Here is a 23,964-nt window from a genome sequence, read left to right as displayed (position 1 = left end):
TAGTTGGCGAAATGTGGTTAAGAATAGAAGATTGTTCCCTATATGCAATAACAAGCTATAATTCCATTTTCTAATGTCGCTGTTGGCGCGATTTTTAAGAGTTTCGGTCAATTTGAAACTACTTTTTTGCAGCTCGTATGTTTATTGAAACGGCTCAAAACTAAAATGTACAATTAATAATAATTCTGTTTGATTAATTATTCCATTAACTCACATGAATAATTTTTCTCTTCAAACTCCTTTTTATCCTTCATCTTTGCTTTTCAGCCTCTTATGTTCTATCAGTTTCTGTAATTGAAAGAATGAATTCTACGTCCTCACATACTTCAACTGTTCTCATTCCAATCTCACCTTCTCTCTAATCATTAATATGTTTAATATGCAATAATGCAATAATTCTACTGTTTCAATATCTATACAATCTTTCCCTATGTTACTATCTATTGCTTTTTCGCATACTTTCATCATCTAAAAAATTGTAAACATAAACAGTGTTTGACAGTTTATCTATTCGCGACTACGAAGCTGAATTTGACAGCTTGTGTGCGTGAAGCGAATGTCAACAAAGAATTGCAAAAAGAATGTGATTTTTAAACGCACCGTTTTTAACGTTTTTTGCAGAAATTTTTTTAATGGTGAGTATGTATCGAAAGAACTATCCTCTAGGATGCTAATTTAGTTAAATCACATAAATTTACTGCAGAGGAAAACGTTTTCTTACCGCATCCAAAGGACACTGTCTTTACTTGTGAAAAAGTAAACAAACTTTCAGGATACTAAATTTTAATAAAAATTAATAATTGTTCGCAAAATTTATCTTCCAAACGGTTGGAAAATGAGTTTTCCCTATGCAGTGAAAAAAACTTTGCCGTAGCTTAAGCTGAATTTAACTTATAAGTGTTTTTCTGTGACCTTGTTGCATGCATTATCAGGATCCATCAGTCGGAGAAAATGAAACCTGCTACGTGGCTGTGGAGTTTGCGGATGTGTTCGATTACGCTGCGGGTGGAAGCCGTTTAGTCGTCGAAGGCGAAAGAGTATTCAAAGCTGGACATCTTTTAATAGTTGGTGTTGAAGAAGTTCACGATGAAGGCTTCAGTATTTTCTCGTCCTGCCTCCAGTCATCATCTCCAAGCTCGGAACCCCATACAATAAAAATTCGTACGAAAAACTCCTTCTCCAAATGGTTGTTTTCGTGTTCCTGTAAAGCTGGCAAAGGGAAGTGCAAACACGTCATGGCTGTTTTGTATCATTTGCTTAAGTATGTTTTATTGACGTAGGACTACGTCTTACATTAAGGGTACCAAATCAGAAAACAGGTCACGTTTTTATGAAATATAGTTAACGTTAATAACTATTTTTGCTGCGAACGGATTTTAACGATTTGCATACCAATCGAATCGAAAATTTTGTAAGATTTGTTTGATATGCTATACATTACAATCCCATAGTCTGTATATGGTTTAAATTGATGAAAATTGGAAGCATTCCCATTCCCCATACATTTGTTCTGTTCATTTATGTGCTTTCCCGAACAGAGCTGTCAATAACGAGCAACTTATGCAGCCGCTAGAATAGCAACAACGAAAGGGGATAGCGAAACGAAAATATTTGTGAAGTAAACTCCACCCTTGCATATTATCTAAGCTGTCGCTAGCGTATAAGTATTGCATCTCCTCTGAAGAAAATTCTCAGAATCTTTCAGTGCCCGAAACAACAAAAGTCGCTTATTCTGCTCGTTTTGTGTTTTATGTTTTCCCTCGAGCTGTGAACGCTAACGAATATTTCGCTCGAAGTGCATCTGGCATTGCAATTAACACAACCATCCGACTCAGTGCAATGCGTGCATTGATATAAAAAACAAATTGCGACATAAGACCAATTAGTGAATTGTTCTCACAAAGGCAAGGAAGTATCATTACGTTTCGAAATGATTCTACAAAACCATGCAAGCCAATAAACCTTTTCAGGATCACCGGAACTTTTTACTAAAGAGTTATGAAATTTCGACGTATTCGCAAATAACATTCGAAATGATAAACCAACAAATATCAAAAAAAAAAAAAAGATTGCGTAGTCCTACGTCCAAAACGGTCGTGTCTCGGATACAACCTCTCGATTTTTTTTATTTCTTTATTATTGCACATTTTGCACCAAGTTGGACTGTTTCACACTTTTTCAAAAGTGCGAAAATGTGAATAAAAGTGCGACCTTGCATCAAATCGATTTGCAGTCTTCAGCGCACTTATTCGTTATCAATCGAAGAATAAGTGCGCTGAAGACACCAACATGATTCGATGCTAGAGCGCACTTTTATTCGTATTTTCGCACTTATGGAAAAGGCCGAAACAGTCCAACTTGGTGCAAAATGCGCAATAACGTGTTTTGAATCATAAGTAATTAATTCGCCTCTGTGCATAAGGAATTACTTTGAACTCATCAAGAGGCTACTAATAAACGACTTGTTTAATAAAGGTAGTTTCAGGGATGAAACACTTTAGTAAAGGCCTATTTATTTAAAAAAAAATATTCTTAACATGTCTATTGTGCAGGAATCCGGTATTTCCTCTTCTAGCTTCACTGTAGATTTAGGCTTTTGACGATACTGCTTCACGAGAGTCACTGCTTTGACAATAGATTCGAGCATTTCTCTTGATTTAAGTCCAGTCCATGATACAAGATCGTCATCGCTTCCAAAGGAGATCGCTGAGATACGCTTGACTTTAAGTTCATCCAAATCCGTAGTGTCTACCTGAACTGCTTTCTCTACTGTAGGAACACAGACTTCGGGATGATCTGCACATTCAGCATTGATGGCAAGATCTGAAAGGTTTGGTGTATCATGTCTCTGGTCCATCGCTGCCTCAGCTTTGGCACGGTTTGCAGCACGTTCAGCACGGCCCTCAATAAGTCTTTTCCTGGCTTCGCTGATGGGAGGTTGTGGCAAATTCAAGTCGTGAACTGCTGATGGCCTAAGAATTAAGCGATCAGTGGCACGGCTTGTTGCTATAAAAAGTAAAATAATAATAAAAAATATAATATTATTGCTTCAAGGCGTGTATTACACTTCATACTTGGAGAGTAGAAGTTCGACACGGTGAAATGGAGGCTACAAATATGGGAGGTTTTTGTAGGTTCTATCTTTAGCCGTAGTCTTTGGATCCAGTCTAGATACCGCGATTTGTCCGTATTCGGGGGGAAGGCATGAAAAGAAATTCCGGGGCGATATCTCTGCTTACATCCGGGGACGACACAAACAATACGGCTTTTGAATTTTGCAGATTGGTCGGAGTCAGCTTCAAGCAAATTTCGTCCGACTTGCATGTTCTCCGGGCAATTTGCGCAGCTTTTGACGTCCATATTTCACACGTTCTAAGAAAAATATTTTGAAAAATATTAGAGCACTGATTGAATAGAAGCCAGATCTTTGTATTTTAGGTATTTTATGAACACTAAGCGGATATTTTTATATCAAATTTCATTAATTCGGTTTACCTCTCTCGCAGGTAGATTGACAGAGGGTGTACTTCAACGGCTTTTTTTCACTACTAAATGACAATAAATTTTAGTTCGAAGCATCGAAACAGCTAAGAAAAACTATTTTTCAACAATTTCCACTAATTGTAAGATAAACACGGTACAAGTTTTCGAGAAATCAGTATATTAATTACAGAGAAAATATGCAACGGTTTGTTTACATATTTTTCACTCACACGCGAAACATTCATAGGTAGCAACACCGTACCTTCGATGACGCGAATGGTAACAATGGCGACCAAGGTTTATCACAGCCAGGTGGTAAAAACCAATAGAACAGTCCACCAGTGTCTCAACAGTCGCGATACGTCATTTAGCAGTGTATGTGAAGAATGAATTAAACTTTGATATTAGAGACAGTATTGCATCTAATCGACATCGAAATAAAAATGAATTGTTATACGATGTTGTACAAGTGTGCAGATCACCATCGACTTAATCAATTCAACAACGATCTCAAAAGTTTGTTGTCTCATAGTACTCACCTCTGACTCAATGTATAACATATAAATAGTGCAACAGATTTAGCTAACAATTATGTAGACAAATGTCATGTCAACTCGTCTTAAAAATTAGACTACTTTTTGAAAATATAAATCTTTCTTGATTTTTTACAAAAAAATGATACCTACAAAATTCTGCAAATGTGTTTTTTTCAATTTTTATAAAAAAATATCAATTTAAAAAAATTTGCTGAAACAAAAATATTTTTTATCCCATTGGTTTATTTATTTAGGCTCATTAGCATTTCAGCTGTAACAGAGCCGGATTTTAATCATGTACATGTTTTTGTCCTATCTAGAAATAGCACATTACACAGTTGTCACTTTAGGTGTAAATGTATTTCTTCTGTTCTTCCTATGTTCAGTTAGACCAGACAGCGGAGACAGTTGATATGATTATTGTTGTGTTATAAAAAGAACAACAGTTCGATGTTTCCTGCAGAGCAGAGCAGTTGTATGGATGAATCGATCTTGTTTCGACCGTGGATCGATCTCCATCGCTGATAAGTGTTGCGTGGACGTAGTTATTCTGTAACAACACAAAGATGGTCAAATTGAGAGCCCTGAGTTTTGATCTCACGATCGATCGCTTACAAATAATTAGTGGTTTTTTAAAGAAAACATGAAAAAAGTTGATGTCAGTGAAACTTTTTCCCTGTGAAGATGTTCATCTTCCGATGTATGGGTGACTTGTTGGAAATTTTGAAGGCTTTTTATATCTATTTTTACAGACTTTTGAAAACACATATTTTCGAGAAAAATTAATTTTAATTTTCAAAATATATTTTTTTCAACTACTTTTTTCCTACATTTCATTCTTTAACCAATATTTTGTTAATCTTATAGTCTTTAAATAACGATTTTTCGGAAAAAAAAAAGAAAAAGAACCTCGAAATTTCGAAAAAAAAAACCCACTCTAAATTTACAGATTTACACAATTTTAGTCAAAAAAACAAATGTAGGAAGTTATTTGTTTTAGTTAAAAAATGTCAAACCAATTTTAGAAATTGGTAGAAAAAATCATTGAAAAAGCATTAAAAAAATATTGAAAATTGAAATTTTGTGTTTTTTTTTTGAAATTCAGAAAAAAATAGATATATATAGGGAAAAAGTTTTTTGAACAACAACTTTTCCATGTTTTTCTTTGAAAAATTATGTTCAAAAAATTATGTGAATGTTCAATTCGTAAAATTTTTATGTATAAACTAGTTGACCCGGCAAACTTCGTCCCACCCAAAATGTATTTTTCGTTATCACATGATCTTCTAATCTAGTTCTAATAATACTTCTAATCTACTAATCTAATCTTTAAAATTATTTGCAAGATTTTTCATCCATTTGCAAATAACATGTTTCTCCGTTACGTGGAAGAAATGTTTGATACAGAAAATATGATAGAATAAAGACAGCCCTAAATCAGACGATTACTTCTTCGAGTTTTGCTCTCATCAACACATTCGGAGATCCATTTTTATTCATATAGATAAAAGATGATATAGAAGTGCGTTTTATCACATTAAAATCCATTTCCACTTTCGAACGAAGATCAATTTCGTTAAGGCAAACATCAAATGGACCAACAACGCTTGTCACTATGGGAATAGTTTTCAGAATTTTCCCATTTTCCTTCAGAGATTTCCGAAAATTTTCAGTTGTCATGTTTGGTTGAAATATGTGTATTATGTTTATGGGACCCTCTCTCCATTCCATAGGAAAGAGGGGTGTCATACCATCATAGAAACATTTCTCGTACCCAGCAAACTCTCACATCCCAAATTTGGCTCCATTTGCCTGATTAGTTCTCGAGTTATGCAGAAGTTTGCGTTTTATTTGTTTGGCAGCCCTTTTGCCCTTAGAGAGGGGTAGGTGTGTCGAACCACCATAGAAACATTTATTGCTTCCTAAAACCTCCATATGCAAATTTTGGTTCAATGTGCATGATCAGCTCTCGTGTTATGCTACAGCCAAATTTGTTTCCGTTTGCTTGATTAGTTCATGAGTTATGCAGATTTTTTTTTCATTTGTATGGCAGTCCCCCGCTCAGAGAGAAGGGAGAAAAGCGTAGAAATATTTATTACACCCTAAAACCTCCACATATCGAATTTGACTCGATTTGCTAGATCAGTTCTCAAATTATGCAGAAATTTGAGTTTCTTGTATGGCAGCCTCCCCTTAGAGAGGGGGAAGAATGTCGAACCACCATAGACACGTTTATCGATCACTAAAACCAAGTTTGATTCCGTTAGCTTGATTAATTCTCGAGTAATGCAAAAATTTGTGTTTCATTCGTATGGCAGCCCCTCCTTAGAGAGGGGGAGGAGTGTCTAACCAGGGGAAGGGGTCTCAAACTATCATGAAACCCTTTTCCGGCCCCAACAAACTCTACATACCAATTTTCATGTCGATCGGTTCAGTAATTTCCGAGTCCATAGACAGACAGACAGTTATAATTTTTTTGTATCTAAATATATTATCGCGATTTACATGCTCTGGTAAGTTTTTTCTATTAAGAACATGTCAAACGCAAGAATTTACACACAAAAAAAGATACGAGTAAAACATTATTTTTTGGGGACTCTTCATACAAAAAAGCCTTATATTCCAGAAATTATAAAATATAGAAAGATTATATTTTAATAAGATCTAAAACATTGTCGAATGCACTATATTGCGATCTTGAATTTGAACAAAATTAGGATTAATTGTGAATTTATTTCAAAAAAGCATGAAATTTTCTTTAACCCATCTGTTCAATTTATTAGGCTCATTTAGCAATTCATTCGTGTACATTTTTATCTACTGGTAATTTTGTTGTACATCACATAGTAGCCATTTAGGCGCAAGAGTATTCCTATTCTATCGATACACATTTCGCCTTTTTTCGGAGTTAGAATATTGCTATTGTTTGAATTTTCACAGTTGGACACAGCGGGACTATTGATATGGGGCTTCATTGCGCAACGGTCCAGGAGGTGCATTTAAGCGGAAATAAGCCTTTAGAGCTCGACATTTATTCTCTAGACAAAACCTGTCTTCGACAAAGTTGTTACATATAATAGGGCGCCTTTTTTTATGTTATCAAAAATAGGGTGACCTAAATTGTTGGTGAAATGAAAACATTGCTTATCTCCATAGATAGAGGTAAACATAGTTCGAACATGTTGTAGCCCAAGTTATTTGAGACATCTGTGTAAAACAAAGTTTTTTTTTCAATCTCTTGAAATAACCGATATAGCGACTTTTTCCTATGTTGCGTTAGGATCTCCACGAAAAAAAACTGTTTTATATTTCAAATTCTACATGCAAACTGTCTTTGCGATGCAGAACTTGTCAATATCTCAACTCCACCCACAGTTATTGCTATTTCTTTCCAAAAAAAGTACGCATTATGTAGAGTGGACTATGTTCTTTCAAATTCCGCAAATAAACTTTGCCCCAGAGAGACTGACAAACAAATGAAGAGAGCGTAAATATTTGTTGCATAGAAAATATTTCTGATTTTACTCAATTGAGCATCGATTGATGAGGCCTACATTAAATGAGAATTAAACGATTTGCTGAGGTTTGAGAAAGAATTTTTGCATTTTTGCCATCAACCGGAACCTTTGTTGAAGGGCAATTGTTTATTTTCATTTTGAGTGCTGATGGTAAAATTATAGTGTCGATAATGTTCCGCGAAACAACACTAAACGATTATCTTAATAAAAAGAGAAAAGCTGATACAGTTATGTTCCACAGTGAACGCCGAAATTATGCATATTTCAGTATTGATTGGTTTTCGAGGGGGTGTTGTAGTGAACATATCAACTATCTATTCTACTTCGCATACATGATTTACAAAAATAAATCTAGAATGTCTCCTGGGAGAGGAGCTTTCCGCAATTTTCATTTTTGAATTTAAGTGGTTTAAAATCGATTTTCATGGACATGTCATGGATATTCATGGCATGAAATTCATATAATGAGCCCTATTGCGCTCAATACTAGAATATTCTTCGTTAAATTTTTGTGGGGATACTGTGTGAAGTTTACGCCGATAAAGCGCAGACGGTTGATGCATTGGAAAACAACATTCGTTACGTTATCCTTAATATACGGTCTCCATGGCTGAACTTCCTCCGAGTCATATATAACGTTTTTTTAAACTGTTTTGTATTAGAAACACACGATTTCTATATACACAAAAAATATATTCAATTGGCATTGGACCCAGACAGTGAATTAACTTCTGTCTAGCCTTCCTAAAGTGTACCTTTCAAACCAACCCCTAACAATATCTGCGGGGGCGCAAAAAATCAATTTGCAACGCGAGGGTCACATCGGAAAAATCTCTCTCTCTCGAAAAACGACGATGAAACAAAATGACCTCTCTTTTCATTTGCATATTCCAGCCGGCATATTTGCTGATTTATCCCTCTCCAATCGAGGAGACCTTTCAATCGCGAAAAAGGTTTTCATTGTTCCCCGACTAAACCAATCTGTTAGGCAAGGCTGTTTTACTTTGTTTCCCTCCTTCGATACAGTTCATTGGGGTAAGATTGATACAAGTGTACTGTTTTGGACGGAAGGTGTTCATGTTACAAGCAACGGGTTCATCAGCACAGCGCCCAAAATATGTTCGCAAAATTGCGAATCAAAACTGTCGCAAGCATCCCCCAGTGAACGGTACCCGACAACTTTTTACGCGTTCACGAGCTGTCTCCGCTATCGGTTCCCTCCATCACAGCCAACACTTTTTATTATGATTTGGCGTCGATCGAACCCTCCAAGATTGGAGGCTCTTGGCTACAACTGATTTCCACGGCTCGACGGTGGCAGAAAGTGGTGCGGAAAACGGTCGTCACAATCAGATTCATCATGTCTACAAGTCGAATGCCTGAAAGCTGCTTCCCTCCGGAAGCGGCTTGGAGTGTGTTTGCCGGATCGGGAGAGCGAGGCTAAAACACATAACCTTCGCTTCGCGTGGAATACGGCCAAATGAATAAACCCTTCGCAACAACAACAAAAAAAAAGTTGGACGTTTCAACCCTCATCAATATTTGGCCAATCAATAAGCAGATGGGGTCCAAGAGACCAATAGCCTTGTGACCAGATAGGATGCTTCCGTCGGCATCGTTTAATCGATTCCTGGATTTTGGGATGGAGGGGACGGACGGGCACGTGCGTGGGTCAAAACAATTCTTGAACAATTTCTGGAGTGTGAGGGTGTTGAATATGTTTATAACTTTTTAAAATATAATAAATTATGTATTCCGTGTGGTTTGGCGAAAGACAAGGATCAAGTCAAACGTGTTCTAGCGCCCACGGAAAATTTAATGCCACAGCTGAACACAATTTTTAAAAATTGCTGTTAGTTATATTTTGTGGTTTTTGTACGATTTTGAACAGCTTATCTCCGCTAATGGTGCTAAGCCAAGTCGAATACAACTATTATGCCGATAATCCGATTGAAAATTTCAATATCACAGAGCTGTCCCGGTCATACTACTTTCCGAGAATTATACAGTGCGAGAAATTCCTATAAGCGCACATGTATATTTTGGCTGTAAGATAAACTAGATATATATATTTCCAAAATATTTTCATGGAATTTAAATGACCTTCGAACATCAAGTTTATCTTGCCAAGAAAAGTCCCAATCCTATTCTCAACAGTTATTCAGAATGAGAAAAACGTGTTTTCAAGGTAGAAATTCTTATAAGCGCACATCAGACTTTATTCTCAAAGAACGATTTATACATGAAAATGACAGTATTCAATATTTGGTTGGTTTACCATTTTTCAGAATAGTTTCATAGACACAGTTTGGCATTGACTCAATCAGATTATCCCACATTTCATGTGGAATTTTATTCCACTCGTCCCTTACACATCTCTCCAACACACGAACTGTTGCAAATTGCCGTCCACCACTGTAGACTCGCCTTGCCAGGATTCCCCAGAGATACTCGATGGGATTGAGATCCGGGCTACGAGCTGGCCAGTCCATAACCTGAATGTTTCTTTCGGAACACCATGACAATGATTTCTTGCTTACGTGAATGGCAGCATTATCCTGCTGGAAGATGAAGTTGTCGTCCATAATGTCTTCTGTAAATGGCACCAAAACACTGTCCCGTAGCTCTACATAGTTGTCGGAGTTCATCCTTGTCGAAATAGTGGCGGTAGGAGTCTTCCCTTTTCTTGAAAACGCAGCCCACACCATGAGACTTCCACCACCAAAATTCCTGCTCAACTTCACTTCGGGATTTTTTCGTAGATCATGCCAATAATACGCGCAGCAGTCGGGACCATCAAGATTGAACTTTTTCTCGTCGGAAAAGATCACTTCGTCCCACTCTGCCTTCCAATCCATGTGCTGTTTAGCGAAATCCAATCTTGCTTTAATGTGCCTTGGGGTGAGGTTTGGTTTCTTTGCCTTCTTCGTATAAACCAGATGTCCAGATCAGGGCCTGACAATTTCACTTCAATTAGCACATCGTCACTCAATAATGTGTCTATCGCTTCTCAGAACAGAACCAGAACCATGCAGGCTAAAAATATATCTATTCTCTTTTCACGCACAATAAGAAAAATATCTCGTCTCTTTCGTACATATTCCTTTCATTTCACGTTGATTCCTTTCATTCTGCAAACAAAAGCAACGTTAGAAATCGTCACTTGGAAATTAATTTGAAACATCCATGTATTCTGGCAGTTTGTATAGAAATGAATTGCATTGTTGCATTCGAAACTTATTCACTGAAACTAATGAAAACGGTGCAGTGAGGGTTGTGTAGTATGCCTGCAGGAGTAATTTTTTACCGGCGCTAGTTGTCAGTGTGAAATTAGTGATGAAACGGATAGTAGTTTGGTCGGATACTGGATACCGGTCAGCTTCGAGTCCGGATAGCCGAGTATTCGACAGCCCGATGTTTGTGTTTGAGCACGTGTATTTGTGTGGGTGTTTGTGTATGTTCGCGCGTTTTTTGGGTGTTCGTGTGCGTGTGTGCGCGTGCGTTTGGGCCTGTTTTTTTTGCTTGCATGCAGGTGTGCGCTTTTTTTATGCGCGGGCATGTGTAGGCGTGTTTGCGCGCATTTGTGCGTGTTTGTGTGCACGTGTGTACGTGCGTGGGCATGTGTGGGTGTGTGTGCGTACGTGTGCACGTATTTGTGCGTATTTGTGTGCTTTTTTCCGTGCGTGCGTCTGTGCGCGTGCACGTTTGTGCGCGTGTATGTGCTTGTGTGTGCGCGTTTGTGCGCACCTGTGCGTCCATTTGTATGTTTGTATGCGCTTGCGTTTTTGTGCACATGTTTGTGCATGTTTGCGCGTGTGTTTGCGCGTTTGTGCACCCAATGGTATGTGCGTGCGCGTGCTTCCGGCGTTGTGTATGCGTTTGTGCGTGCGCTCGCAATTCTGCGTGGGCACGCTGAAAGCGCAGACCTAGTCGAAAATCACGTAATTTCGAGCAAATCGTGTAAAAAAATCGCGTAATTTCAAGAAAATCGCATAAAAAAATCGCGTAATTTTGAGCGAATAGCGTAAAAAATATCACGCAAAAAACGCATAAAAAAGAATCCAGTGTACTTGCAAATAACATGCTTCTTCGTAACATGGAATACATGTTTGATACAGGAAATATAATAAAATGAACACAGCTCAAATCGGATTATTCTTTTCACCCTTAGAGAGGGTGAAAAACTCGAGAAAGGAATAGTCCGATCTGTGCCGTCTTTCATTTTATTACATTTTCTGTAACAATCATGTATTCCAAATAACAGAGAAACATGTTATTTACAAGTGATTGAAGAATTTTGAACACGGTCCGCGACGATCCATTTTGGTAAAATAAAACTTACGTTTGAAAGCAGCAAGCATCCTCTAACATGCGAAATGAAAATAAATATAACCCGTTCAAGCAGTTTTAATCGTCAGTGAAAGCTTCTGCTTTTATACTTGTAAGAGAACGAAAGAGGAAAGGAACGAAACAAAAGAATCAATGTTACTGTATGCGTAGAGAATATTTCGTTTCCACTTCACCCCGATACACTGAAATTAATCCACCGAAAATGACTGTAGTAGAAGTGAGAGTTGTATGAATAAAATTCAATCACATTTATTAGCTTCGAAAATAACTAGCCCTGGTCCAGATCCTCGCAAAATTTGGGAAACACGTCGTTTGGATATGGGAAGGTCTAGTTCTTGCTTTATTTCTGAAGCATTAAATTTTCCAGTCTCCCCAAGCTGAATGATTCGATTCTGGTCGCGGTTTGAAATTTTGCAGTTACCTTTATTCTTCCTTCTGATGCCATATTTTGGGCCCTTCTTGAAAAAAATCCGAACCACTGTTTCTCCTCTATCGATCTCTTGCTATCTATCGATCTTCTTTGCTATCTTCCGGTTGCTTAAACCAATATCCTTCAATTCGGTTATTAATATCCGCTCAGTTTCGTCCTGGAACTTTCCTTTCAGCATCGTGATTCAAATTCAATTGCGCTACTTCACTGCTTAGCTGATTGTGGTTAACTCGTTCTCACGTTACAACCTTACCAGGATGTGTTGAAAAATGGCCAAGATGTTTACATATTGGTGGGAAAATATTTAAAACGCCAGTTGCGCTTATGTTCTCATAACCATAATTTTAAAAATGTTTTAGTAAAAAAATATGTTTGCACCAATGTAAGTCATCATTCGTGCAAACATATTTAGTACACATTTAGTCATTAGGAAATCACTACGTAAAAAAGGAATGGTTCTATCTACTATATATCTAGAATTTTCAGAAAACCCAAGTGCGCTTATAGGATTTTCCCCCACTGTATAAAACGCTCTTCTGTTATTCTTACGCTTCCATGCGAAAGAGAGAAAACCAATTGACGTTAGGTAATACAATATAACTGATTATGAGAACCTTCAGCTGCACTATCTCGAATTGTAATAACCGATTATACAATCAAAACGACGTGCTTCATGGATATACACCACGCAATTTATAGCTTAGGTAATATCAACGAGGAAACGAAGGAGAAAGTGCTGTTTTAAATATTAGGTTGGGGAAAAAGTTATCCATTATTTTCTCAGCAGCTGGCTTAGTGATCAATATCTCGCGCAAAATTGATCATACAATTTCAAATTTAGCCTCGTTGATTTCACATTAAAAAAATTGTTTTCACTTTTTCTCTTATAAATGCGAAAATTCAAACCAGGTTGCAGAAATTGTGAATGGTGTTTATAGTGCCGATACTTCAACAGTAAAATACTTCAAAATCAACAGTAAAAGGCGTTGTGTTCCATCAAGACAACACAAGGCCACAAAGTTCCGAAAGCTTAATTGGGATGTCTACATGCATCCACCATATAGTCCGGACCTGACACCAAGCGGTTATTACCTTTTTCTAGCATTGCAAAATTTTCCGAGTGATAAGAAATTAGGATCAAGAGAAGATTGTAAAAATCTATTGCTAGAGTTTTTCGGCAATTAGGACCCAGACTTCTATTTATGGACATTATGGAGCTATTTTTAGAAGGGCAAAAAAAATACAACAAAACGGTGCATATCGGGCAAATCGGACAATCAGAAGCATCTTAAAAAATAGTTTTGAATTTCACCCAAAAATAATGGATTACTTGTTACCAACCTAACATTTGATCAATTCTATTGGCTCAAATATATGACTTGTTTGTTGGAATCACTATTTTTCACGTTGTAATGATTTGAAAACTGACGGAAGAAATTGCATTTGCGTTACCGTTTTGTTGAACCTTTTTTTGTAAATATAACTGCAGTAGGGATTGTATGGCGAAAATGCTCTGCTTGGATACACAGTTAATTTCAACGTAAGAAAGGAAAGGAATACGGTAAATTGTAAACATAATTTCGATCAAAAGTAGTATCAAACTAAATGAGAACTTAAAAAACTTATAACAAATTATTTGGGCGACTCAAGCTTAGTTACCCAAAATCACAATTTTCATTATCATATGAAGAATTTAAATTACGACTAGCGTATTCAAAATCATAGATCTTTTTTTCAAAAAAATCATAACTCAAAATCAGGATGTATGATTAAAAAACGATGTTTGACAAAGTTGTTGAAAAATTAATATACTATTTGGGAAAAATGTCACTTTGAAAGTACTGTTAAAATATATTACCCGAAAGTCGAATTTAATATTAAAAACTTTTATATCTCAACCCCTCCTCCATCGACATTTTTGTGTATATTCGTATTAGAAAACCCTTCCAATTTAACAAAGTTTGCAAGCGTGGATTGCAACAATCGCGGGATTTGTATAACCTTAGCGAGGTTACGTAGGCTGACCAAATAGTTCAGGAATAAAAACGGGAGAAGTAAGCCCAACAAAAAGTTATATTTATTGTTTTATATTTTTAGAAGAATTTTACTGAGTGAATAAAACTGATAATAAGTCCAATCATTCAAACATTCTTAGATGTACCCGCTTTGGGAGCTAAGTAATATTTAGATGCTGAAGAGACTTTGCGAAGAAGATTAGGATTTTTGAAAGTTTTACCATAAACTTTTTCAAATTTCAGATCAAAGTTCTGATTGACTATTACCATAAAATTTATGCCATGACTTTTCTGTTGTCCAAATATTGATCATCGTAGAAAAATCCTTCAGACTGATTTTATTACTACCAGGCAAACACAAAGCATAATCAGTAGGCTTCACGAATTCTTACAATCAACAAATTATTGAAAAATATTTTCCCACAACGATTTGCAATTGGTACGGATTATTTGCTCCACTCATTTATCTCACTAGTTATAATTCCTGTAATCTATACAAGCTTGATTTTTTACTAATACCTCTTTGAATCTCCGGGATGGACTCCTGTATAAAACTGTTATGTTCCTTCTAGGCTAGTCTGCTATAGTTCTATGTACCCCAAAGCTGTGTAATGAAAAATTTGCACAGTTTCAAGAAATTTAGCCTCCATTATTTCATCTGAAGCAACTTGTCCTATTTCAAGATTACGCCACTCAATATGGGTGCCGAATCAAAAAAAAAACATGCTAAGTTTTAATGGAATAGTTTTAACTTTATTAACTATTTCAGCTGCCAACGGATGTTGACCGATGAACGGACAACGATTTACATATTAGCCTGTCAAAAAAGTCCTGCCTGAACGAGCTAGGTAGTCAGAAGTTAGCCACAAAAGAGGCCTGTGAAAATTGGCTATCCGAGTTTTTTGCCAATAAGGAAGCCAGCTTCTATAACAGGGGTATTATGAAGTTGGCATCTCGTTGGGAACAAGTCATCGAACAAAACGGCGCATATTTGACTTAAAACAGATGATTGTAACTAATTTTATGAACAAATGAAAATTCAAAAAAAAAATACCGCAGGACTTTTTTGACAGCCTAATATAAAAATCTCGTGTCACGATGTTCGTGGTCGAACTCCTCCGAAACGGCTCGAACGATTCTCAAGAAATTATGCACAAAAAACTTGGTAGGCATGAGAATAGGACGTAAACTATATATGACACCGCTAGGGTACCAATTCCCATATGTTTAATACCGATTAGGGGGCCCATCTCCATCTCCTATTTATAATCGCAATTTTAGTATTTTGATATAAATAAAATTCAAATAATCGACTCGTAGTTTGTTTTTCAAAAAGAACGAATTTATTCACGTTGTTAAATGACAGATGGCGCTACGTTCCCTTCATTGAACACATTCATCCTCACATGCGCCAATAACCTTAATTTGGTTAAAGTCATGCGTATTGCCAGCGAGCTGGAAGACTTTTTGAATAAACATAATGGATTATTGAAATTCTTCACATCATACATGCTTTGCAAGGTGACGATCACGTTATTTTCTTCAATTCTAATATAACACCGACTGGAGAACACATGTATACATTCAATGCGTATGTCGCTGAATACATTGCTGGAGTCATGGTAGGCGACTGCACAGTGACGCAAGAAATTGTGATCGGAAGAAGAAACAACAATCTGGAGTTCATCGTTGACACCCACCGTTCAAACGACACTCTCCATCTTCTTCTTCAATGGTACTAATGTTTCTAATGTTCCTAACGTTCACCATCTCAATGTAGAATGAATTGCGAACGATATAGAGGTAGGGAGCGAACGACTGCGATTCTAAACAATCAGAAGCGGTGTGAGGAGAAATACACTCACTTGCCAGACGCTATCATGAGAAACGCCGACGCAGCCTTTGATATTACCAGGTCTAAACACATGCATTATCATGATATTACAAAACGTGTGTTCGAACAAAAAAAATAATAAAATGTAGAATGAAGTTCATTACAACTTTACATGTATTTGGTTCCACACCTTGCTGAATTTATTCGGCTGGAGGGCAAAATTACAAAAAATTAGGACTACGCCCTGAGGAAATCGATAGTATAATTTACTCAAAAATTCCAATCATTGAGCTTCGTGTTCCATTTCTGTGAAGCGTAAATTGTTATGAATTTTCGAGTGAAATAAACACGTTTCTAAAACAAACAAAAAATTGAATGCAATATGGCTCTGTTGTGTGTTCTGTATAGCAGAATAACACATTCTATGCATGTATCTTGAACGAGAATAGTCTCTGATAACTATTTTATATTCTGAATGTTATTTTGGTTGAAATGCAAGAAGATCAATAGATAAATAGTTGAGTTAGGATCAGGAATATGTCTAGTAAGTATTGAAACAACATCGAATAAAAATTTTCATTCTAATTTCAACAACTTAAAATTGCTTTCAAGTCAGGCCAGGTGATTGTTCGATATTGTTACCACAAACATGGTTCATAACCGTGCGGTAATCTAAAACTTTTATAGCCTTGCATGGCAGGTGGGAAATGTAAAATGCATTTTCCTCAATATTTCACCAACGACACGACCGCAACCTTAGGTGGATGTCCAATATATCAACGACTAAAAACTGTTAAAGACAATCATTCATGAAAATAACACGAATAACGAATAACACGCCTTGGATGCATTCTGTAGTGGCAAGCTCTAGAATACGCGTGACCACAGTGCAAGTCGGAGAAATTTCTTTGACGACAAATTCCCCCGACCAGAACGGCAATCGAACCCAAACCCCGGCATGTTAGGTGTGACGCTAGCCACTCGGCCACGGGAGCACATGAGACACTTCTTACTAACAAATAAAAAAGAATCCACATTCAATAGAAAGGACTTTAGAAGTATCTATAGGAAGATCTATAGTAGAGAGATTATTTTCCTAGGGGCTGGAAATCTGTTTAATCAATTCGAAGGTTTTCGTCAACCGCGCGATAGATCTTCAAGTTCGACATGAACTATACGGAATTTCTCCAAAACGGGAAACTTCATGTTATTATTACCGGCACATGGAAACATTGTAAAGTTGGTTTCAATCAGAAAAAAATCAGGTTGATAACATGAGACGATCTATCGGCACGACCTTTGAGAGGAAGATAGCTGCTGAAGTTTCTGTGTTGACGAATACATTCTTGTCTCTTACACGTTGTTTTGGGAGCTAGATTCAATTTGAAAAACATGGTTTTTTTCTCCAAATTACTATCGCATGAAGGCCATCGAATACATTTGAAAACGCCGCATTCATCAAACATCCATAAACTGGTGACAAAACATGGATTTACTAGTTTGACTTACCAACCAGTCTACAAGTTTGGGAGAGATATCTTCCTCCTAGAATGAACCTAGGTAGTGTGCACTGGTTGCCAGAATATGTTATTCTTTTGTGAGATTTTTTCATCAGAAAAGGGCAGATTTACAGAAAGACAACTGGTAGATCTTGCACCACGATAACACATCATTTCACAAGGATATGATTGTAAAGCCATACAAAATATATCACCAGAACAGAAGATTTTTGTTTTTAAATATTTTGTTTGTATATTTTTCTCAAAGAGGCTTACATTGAAAGTAAAACGATAAATTTGAATGAATAATAAATATTTTCCGGGATTGACTGACAACACCTCCCTATGGGTCCGAATGGATCGCCGCTGCATACCCAGGTATGGATCCGATCCCGACAACCAACATATTTTCCACTCACCGTAAACGAACACGAACACTCCGCTCCGGAAATCCATCGCTACATATGGTCGAACAACTCGGCTGGGTGATGAGATGATACTGGTTTTCATCGGCGGTTTTGCGTTGGCTGGTTGTGTATACAATTTATTTACGTTATTTGTCGAATTCAATTAAAATGTGATTCGAAGCTGGCCGAATCGTTTGCCTGCACCGGGCTGCAATTAATTAAAAAACACTGATCTTTCCTTTCGTTTCACTGGCCCCCGTTGTTGTTTCTTCCGATCTCCGCCTTGGGGGAGAGATATGTTTACCGCATGCACCCACACCCCCACCGACCGGGATATAATACGCCCTCACGCAGCCCACACTTTAAGCATTATTATTTTTTTGCAATAATTACACATTATATTCGAATTCGCGAATGAGGGGGAGGCGATGCCAAATTTCACTCAATTCGATTTTTCGCCCTTTCGCATTAATACACTTATTATTTTAATCGCCGATGCACGGATTCAAACACAATAAGCCATACATAAATATACGTATGTAGAGGAGGAACTTATGCACAATTCTGACTTCTGGTTGCAAAGTATTGGCCCGGCTGCGGGTCGAAATCCGATAACGCGTGGATTTGCGCTGGCGTTTCCGGCCACTGAATTCCGAATCGAGATAAAAGTGAGATTAACCCTAGAGATGGTCGATCAATAATTCAGCATCAATTCCCACCGCATATTCACACATTGATTATGATTATCATTAATTTTTCCCGTTCGTTTTGCTGCTGCGGCAAGCACTTCCACCTTTTTTTTTTTTTTGAGGGGAGCAAAATCGCAGTTGTTGGAGAAAAAATCTCGTTCGTTTGTTTTCGACAGCGGTAAATTCAAATCATATTGCACTGAGCAAACACTTAAACGAGCTTAACCATTCATTTCATCATAATCCCGTTTCGGTGTTCAGTTTGCAGTTTTTCTCGTGGTGACAGAGGCGAAAAACCGTGCTCCTCCCTCCTGGGAAAACAAAACAGCATACTTTGGCTGCACAAATTGGCAACAAAATCCGGCGGTGCATAAATTTTCACACACTCACGTCCGCCTCGTGGTAAAATTATTAAATCCGGACGAAAAATAATTCACAATATTGTTAATTAACACGTCATTATTAATTCGTCAGGTGTAAGCCTCCAATAAATATTATTTTTCGTAACCTCTTCTCACACTTTCAGCGCGCGTTTGGATTTACACAAACTCTGCAATATATATATTTTTTATGCAATCAACATAATTATCACATCCCTCTGCTTCCGAATATTCATGAGCATACTTTTCCCCACATGTGGATAATGCGGTAAAGATTTTCACTTCTTTAATATCTGTGGATTTTGTTTCTACAGGGACACTTAAAGGTTGATATCACTCTGCCCAAGACCGAATCGTATTATTTCCTTCTCACTTGTCACGAAACATCGAACCACGTGGGACCACGAGAAGGTCGAAGGGTTGGGTGGTTTATTCCGCCCTCTTAAATTATCACTGCAGTATCGATACCAACATTACCGGTATTACATGTGAATTTAATTGGCTACAGGACACTTTCTTCCCCTCACTAGAGCTGTCAGATTCTCAATAATCAACCGAGAATAACACTCCTCTTAGCTTTTCAGATCTGATAACAGAAAACCACAAATCGATCGAGCATTTGTTTGTGCGATTCTTCGCAATCCAACCGGAAACTGGTCGCACATGAAAATCTTCTTTTCTCCCCCACAACACTCCTTGCTCCTTCGGACGTTTCTCCCGCAAGGAATTAAGCCCCATCAATATTCTGTCGCAGGATTAAGCCGACCCAGCAGGCTCCACTATTCATGGGAAACTAGACTCTGGTGTCTGGTGGCGCTTTGGCACCCGTCGTCTAGGAGAGTTCACTTTCATCCCGCGCGCTTTCTGAATCAGCGGAAAATCGGCTGCCGACTCGCGATTACACCTCTGCTAACACCACGGAACTCAGACGCCCCAACGGCAGCGCTACGTCACGGCAAACGAAGACAAGAAATCAAACTAAATCACCGGAATACTCAGCCGGATCGGTTAGCCTCGTTCCGTTCCCAGAAAACAGGGCCAGTGCTGCCAGCCGTGGTTCTCACTCTCAATGGCACTCGTGCAGTAATTCACACACACACACACACACACACACACACACACACACACACGCACCGACGCTATTATCCTTCAGCGTTGGGTTTTCCATGCAATTTCTTGTTGCTGCTCAAATGCACGGAAATGCAGAATTTTCCCCTTCAGAACTAATGAGCATTACTCGCTCTCTCTCTTACAACTTCTCTTCATCTTCTGCTCGCGGAGAACAACCAATCAGCGGACGGGACGATCATGCGTAATCAATATTATCTCCGACCCGAACGCTCACTGCACTTCTCGCTCTCTCGCTCACATGTCCCTTCGTCTTTTCCACGGCACCACATTGAGGCGCGATGCAAAAACAAACAAAACAAACCACCCGAGAGTTGTTTGTGTTTGAGCCGTGTGAGTGGGCCAGTGGGCGCGAATGAGTGTATCCGCTGCCAAGAGCGGAGTGATATTATCTGGGCTCTCTGTAGAGCCCACCATTTGTCTCCTCTCTTGTTGCTACTCATACTTGTGACAATCGTTCGTTCTCTCCGCAGGCTAGGGATGGCCAATATTTTATAATTATCCGCTTTACGCGCTGTTCGTCAGCCAGCGGTAGCGTGGTTTCAATTGCACGATGTGACAGAAAAAATACTCCTGAGAAATTGCCTAGTGTAGATTAACACATTGCGGACCGCTCACGAGATTTCTCGTATTTCGCGTTCCGTCTGTTACGGATGGATCACAAAATAACCAGTGTTTTCTACACTTGAAGGTTAAATCCTTGGTTTCTAAAGAATCTAACAAGGCCTACCGATGCCTCGCCTTCGTCTCATCCACATCGAAGGAAACGAACTCATTCGTGGAATCCGAACAAATGAAGCGTTCAAGTTTGCCCCAAAACGTGCGGTCCTTAATATGTTAAAGAAACGACATCATACAAAACAGACAAATGTTGTTCATATTTTTTGAATTTTCAAAATTTGAGTCACATAAAAATAACATATTTTTCCAAATTTGTTTTGTATCAACTACAGGCCGAAAAAATGATGTCAGTTCTACGAAACAAACGACATCAGAATCATGAACATAAATCTGGTTTTTAAGACAAAACAAGAAATCAGACTATTTAGGAGTTCTTGAAACGGAAACAGCCCGGCAGAAAATCCTACTAGAATCTTCTGACATTCACAGAGCGTTTATGTGTCAGTTTATCAGTATTTTTTCTTATTATTGTTAATTATACAGTGATGGAAAAAATAAAAGGTGCGAACGAAACTTTTCAGCAAAGGGCCTGGCCAGGTTAGGGAGTAAAATATGCCCCCAAACCAAATCACTATCTCTATGGCAAATATTGTATGAGATATTAAATAAGAAATTTTGGCGGTTTTTTTGAACTTCTATGTGGCTTACATAGGTTAGTGAAAAACGTACTTTTTCGTTTATTTCACGCCATCCTCAAAAACATCGAGATAATAATTTGGAAAAAATACTGAATGTGCATCTCACTAAGGTCTCACTAATATTTTTGTTCTATTTTTAAAGGGTCTGGCTGGGTAAGGAAGTAAAAAGTATAGTATAGGGTACAAAAGTAAATAAAACATGTTGGCAGTAATACCATATATTTGAGTCCTTATATGGTACAACAAAGGATCTATAGTTAAAAACCTTTCCGTTGTTTTTGTTTACATGTGGCGTAATTTTTTCTTGATTTTTTAAGAGCATTGCGAGACACAAAAATAATTTTCTTCATCGTCTGCATTATTATCTTGATTTTCTTGAAATCGATTATTTTATTGTATTCGTGGTCTTCAATTGTAAGATTAAAAAAAATATTAAATAATTTTTATTTTTTTTTTAATGGTCTTCTCATTAATCCGAATGATCTTTCCACAACGACTTCATTTTTTCTCACAGAGCTCTATCATACTGCTGACTCCTATGAATTTGGTAAACCATCTTAATCCAATGTAAAGATAATCTCATATATTTTTAAGATAAGAGAAAAAAAAATCTTTGTACGGCGCAATGCTCTAAATATACCGACAAAATTTAGACACATAAAAAAGTAAATTTAAATAAATTTAAAGAGCAGTACTGGGCCTCTAAATTCGAAATGAATTAAAAATACTCAAAGGCCAAAAAAATATTTTTTTCGCGCAATCCTCTTAAAATTTCAAGAAAAATTACGCTACATGTGGGATAAACAACACATACGAACGCATTCAAATAAAAATTACAGCAAAAGTGGGTCTCAAAGTAATATTTTTTTCCAAAATTTCGAAATGCTTGAAAATATATATAATTTTTTTTGTACCAAGAAAATCACTCTAAAATTTTGAAAAAAATCACAAATACCTAAAATAGACGTAGGAAGAGATTTGAATACAAACTAGAGTAGTACTGAACCTCAATACAAAAAACAAATTAAAATTTTATTTAAATTAAAAATGAAAATCGAATTTAATTTTTCTTCGATATAACGTACATTTTACTCTAAAAGTTGTACGCTGTATCGAAGCATAGTAAAGAACTCATAAACGTAGCTAATATTACTTTATTGTGTTGCTGTTTGATTGAGGTTAATGAATAAATTCAACTAGAAGACGAAGCCAACCCTTCTCATGATGTTTCCATGATGTTTTTTTGATTCATTTAGAATAAGGAATCATAAAACAGTTATACTTCGGGGTTAATTAAAAGTACAAAACAAGCTTTAGTATCAAAATACAGATAATTTATTGTTGTTTCAGAAAAACAATATTCAAAAAATTATTCCTTTGGACTTTGAAAACGCATACGTTATATCGAGGTAAAATGTGCGTTATATCGAGTGACGTTATATCGAAGGTACGTTATAACGAGGGTACGTTATATCGAAGTTTACCTGTATTTGATTTTTTTATGAAAAAATTGTTTTAAAATATTGACCGATACACCTTAGCAAGATGTACTTTCAGTATTTTTTCATATTTTTGTCTCAAAGCTATCGAGAAAAAAACGAAAAGGTGCATTTTTCACAATAGATCCTATGTTGTACCATACAAGAACTCAAATATATGGTACTACTGTCAAAATTTCATATTAGTACCCGATACAATATTTTCCATACAACTGGTGATTTGGTTTGGGGCACTTTTCACTCCCTTACCCAGCCAACCCACCCAGCCCTTTGGAAATACAAAAAAAAATATTGTTTTGTACCGCGCAACTCTGAAAAATATCTGAAAAAATCACACATATCTAAAAAGGCCGTAGGAACACATTTAAATATGAATTAAAGTAGTACTGAATCTATAAATCCCAAACAAAAATTTCAAAATTTCAATATTTGTTTAGTACAGGGCTTTCCATTTCGGGTTTCCGAAAGTATACAGCCCTGCGCTGACAACCGTTTGACATACCAACCAAAGCGTCATATCGTTAGTTGAATGTCTGCCACTTTACAATATGGATCGTTTTAGCATCGCACAACGTGTTAATTTTGTTAAATTATACTATAGAAATGATGAAAAACCGGCAAATGTTTTTCGAGCATTACGGACGGATTTTGGTCGTCATGGACGGCCTACAGAGCACACAATTGCTAATGTAGTGCGTGAATTCGAACAAACTGGATCCGTAGCGGATATTGTGAAACCTGTGCAACATCGTAATGTGCGTTCGGCCGAAAATGCTGTTGCTGCCAGTGGTGAGGATGACCCGAATGTTTCGATTCCACGGCGTGCTCAGCAATTGGGCTTGTCAAACACATCATTGTGGCGAATTTTGCATTTGGA

The 23,964-nt window shown here is 37.2% G+C and overlaps 1 protein-coding gene across 2 annotated transcripts in view; it reads right to left on the bottom strand.

Annotated features, from left to right (window-relative positions):
* LOC129779357 (hemicentin-1-like) overlaps nt 1-20,103 on the bottom strand; it is an 866,908-nt gene extending 846,805 nt beyond the window's left edge. For both annotated transcript variants that reach the window (XM_055786770.1, XM_055786775.1), the window contains exon 1: nt 18,085-20,103. In XM_055786770.1, the coding sequence (XP_055642745.1) occupies nt 18,085-18,175 (91 nt within the window). In that variant the 5' untranslated portion in view covers nt 18,176-20,103. The remainder of the gene's footprint in view (nt 1-18,084) is intronic.
* Nucleotides 20,104-23,964: the final 3,861 nt, after the last annotated feature.

Source organism: Toxorhynchites rutilus, chromosome 3, assembly GCF_029784135.1.
Source record: "Toxorhynchites rutilus septentrionalis strain SRP chromosome 3, ASM2978413v1, whole genome shotgun sequence".
In the NCBI taxonomy this organism is placed as follows: Eukaryota; Metazoa; Arthropoda; class Insecta; order Diptera; family Culicidae; genus Toxorhynchites; species Toxorhynchites rutilus.
The sequence above is the reverse complement of the archived record's forward strand: the minus strand, read 5'-3'. Positions and strand labels throughout refer to the sequence as shown.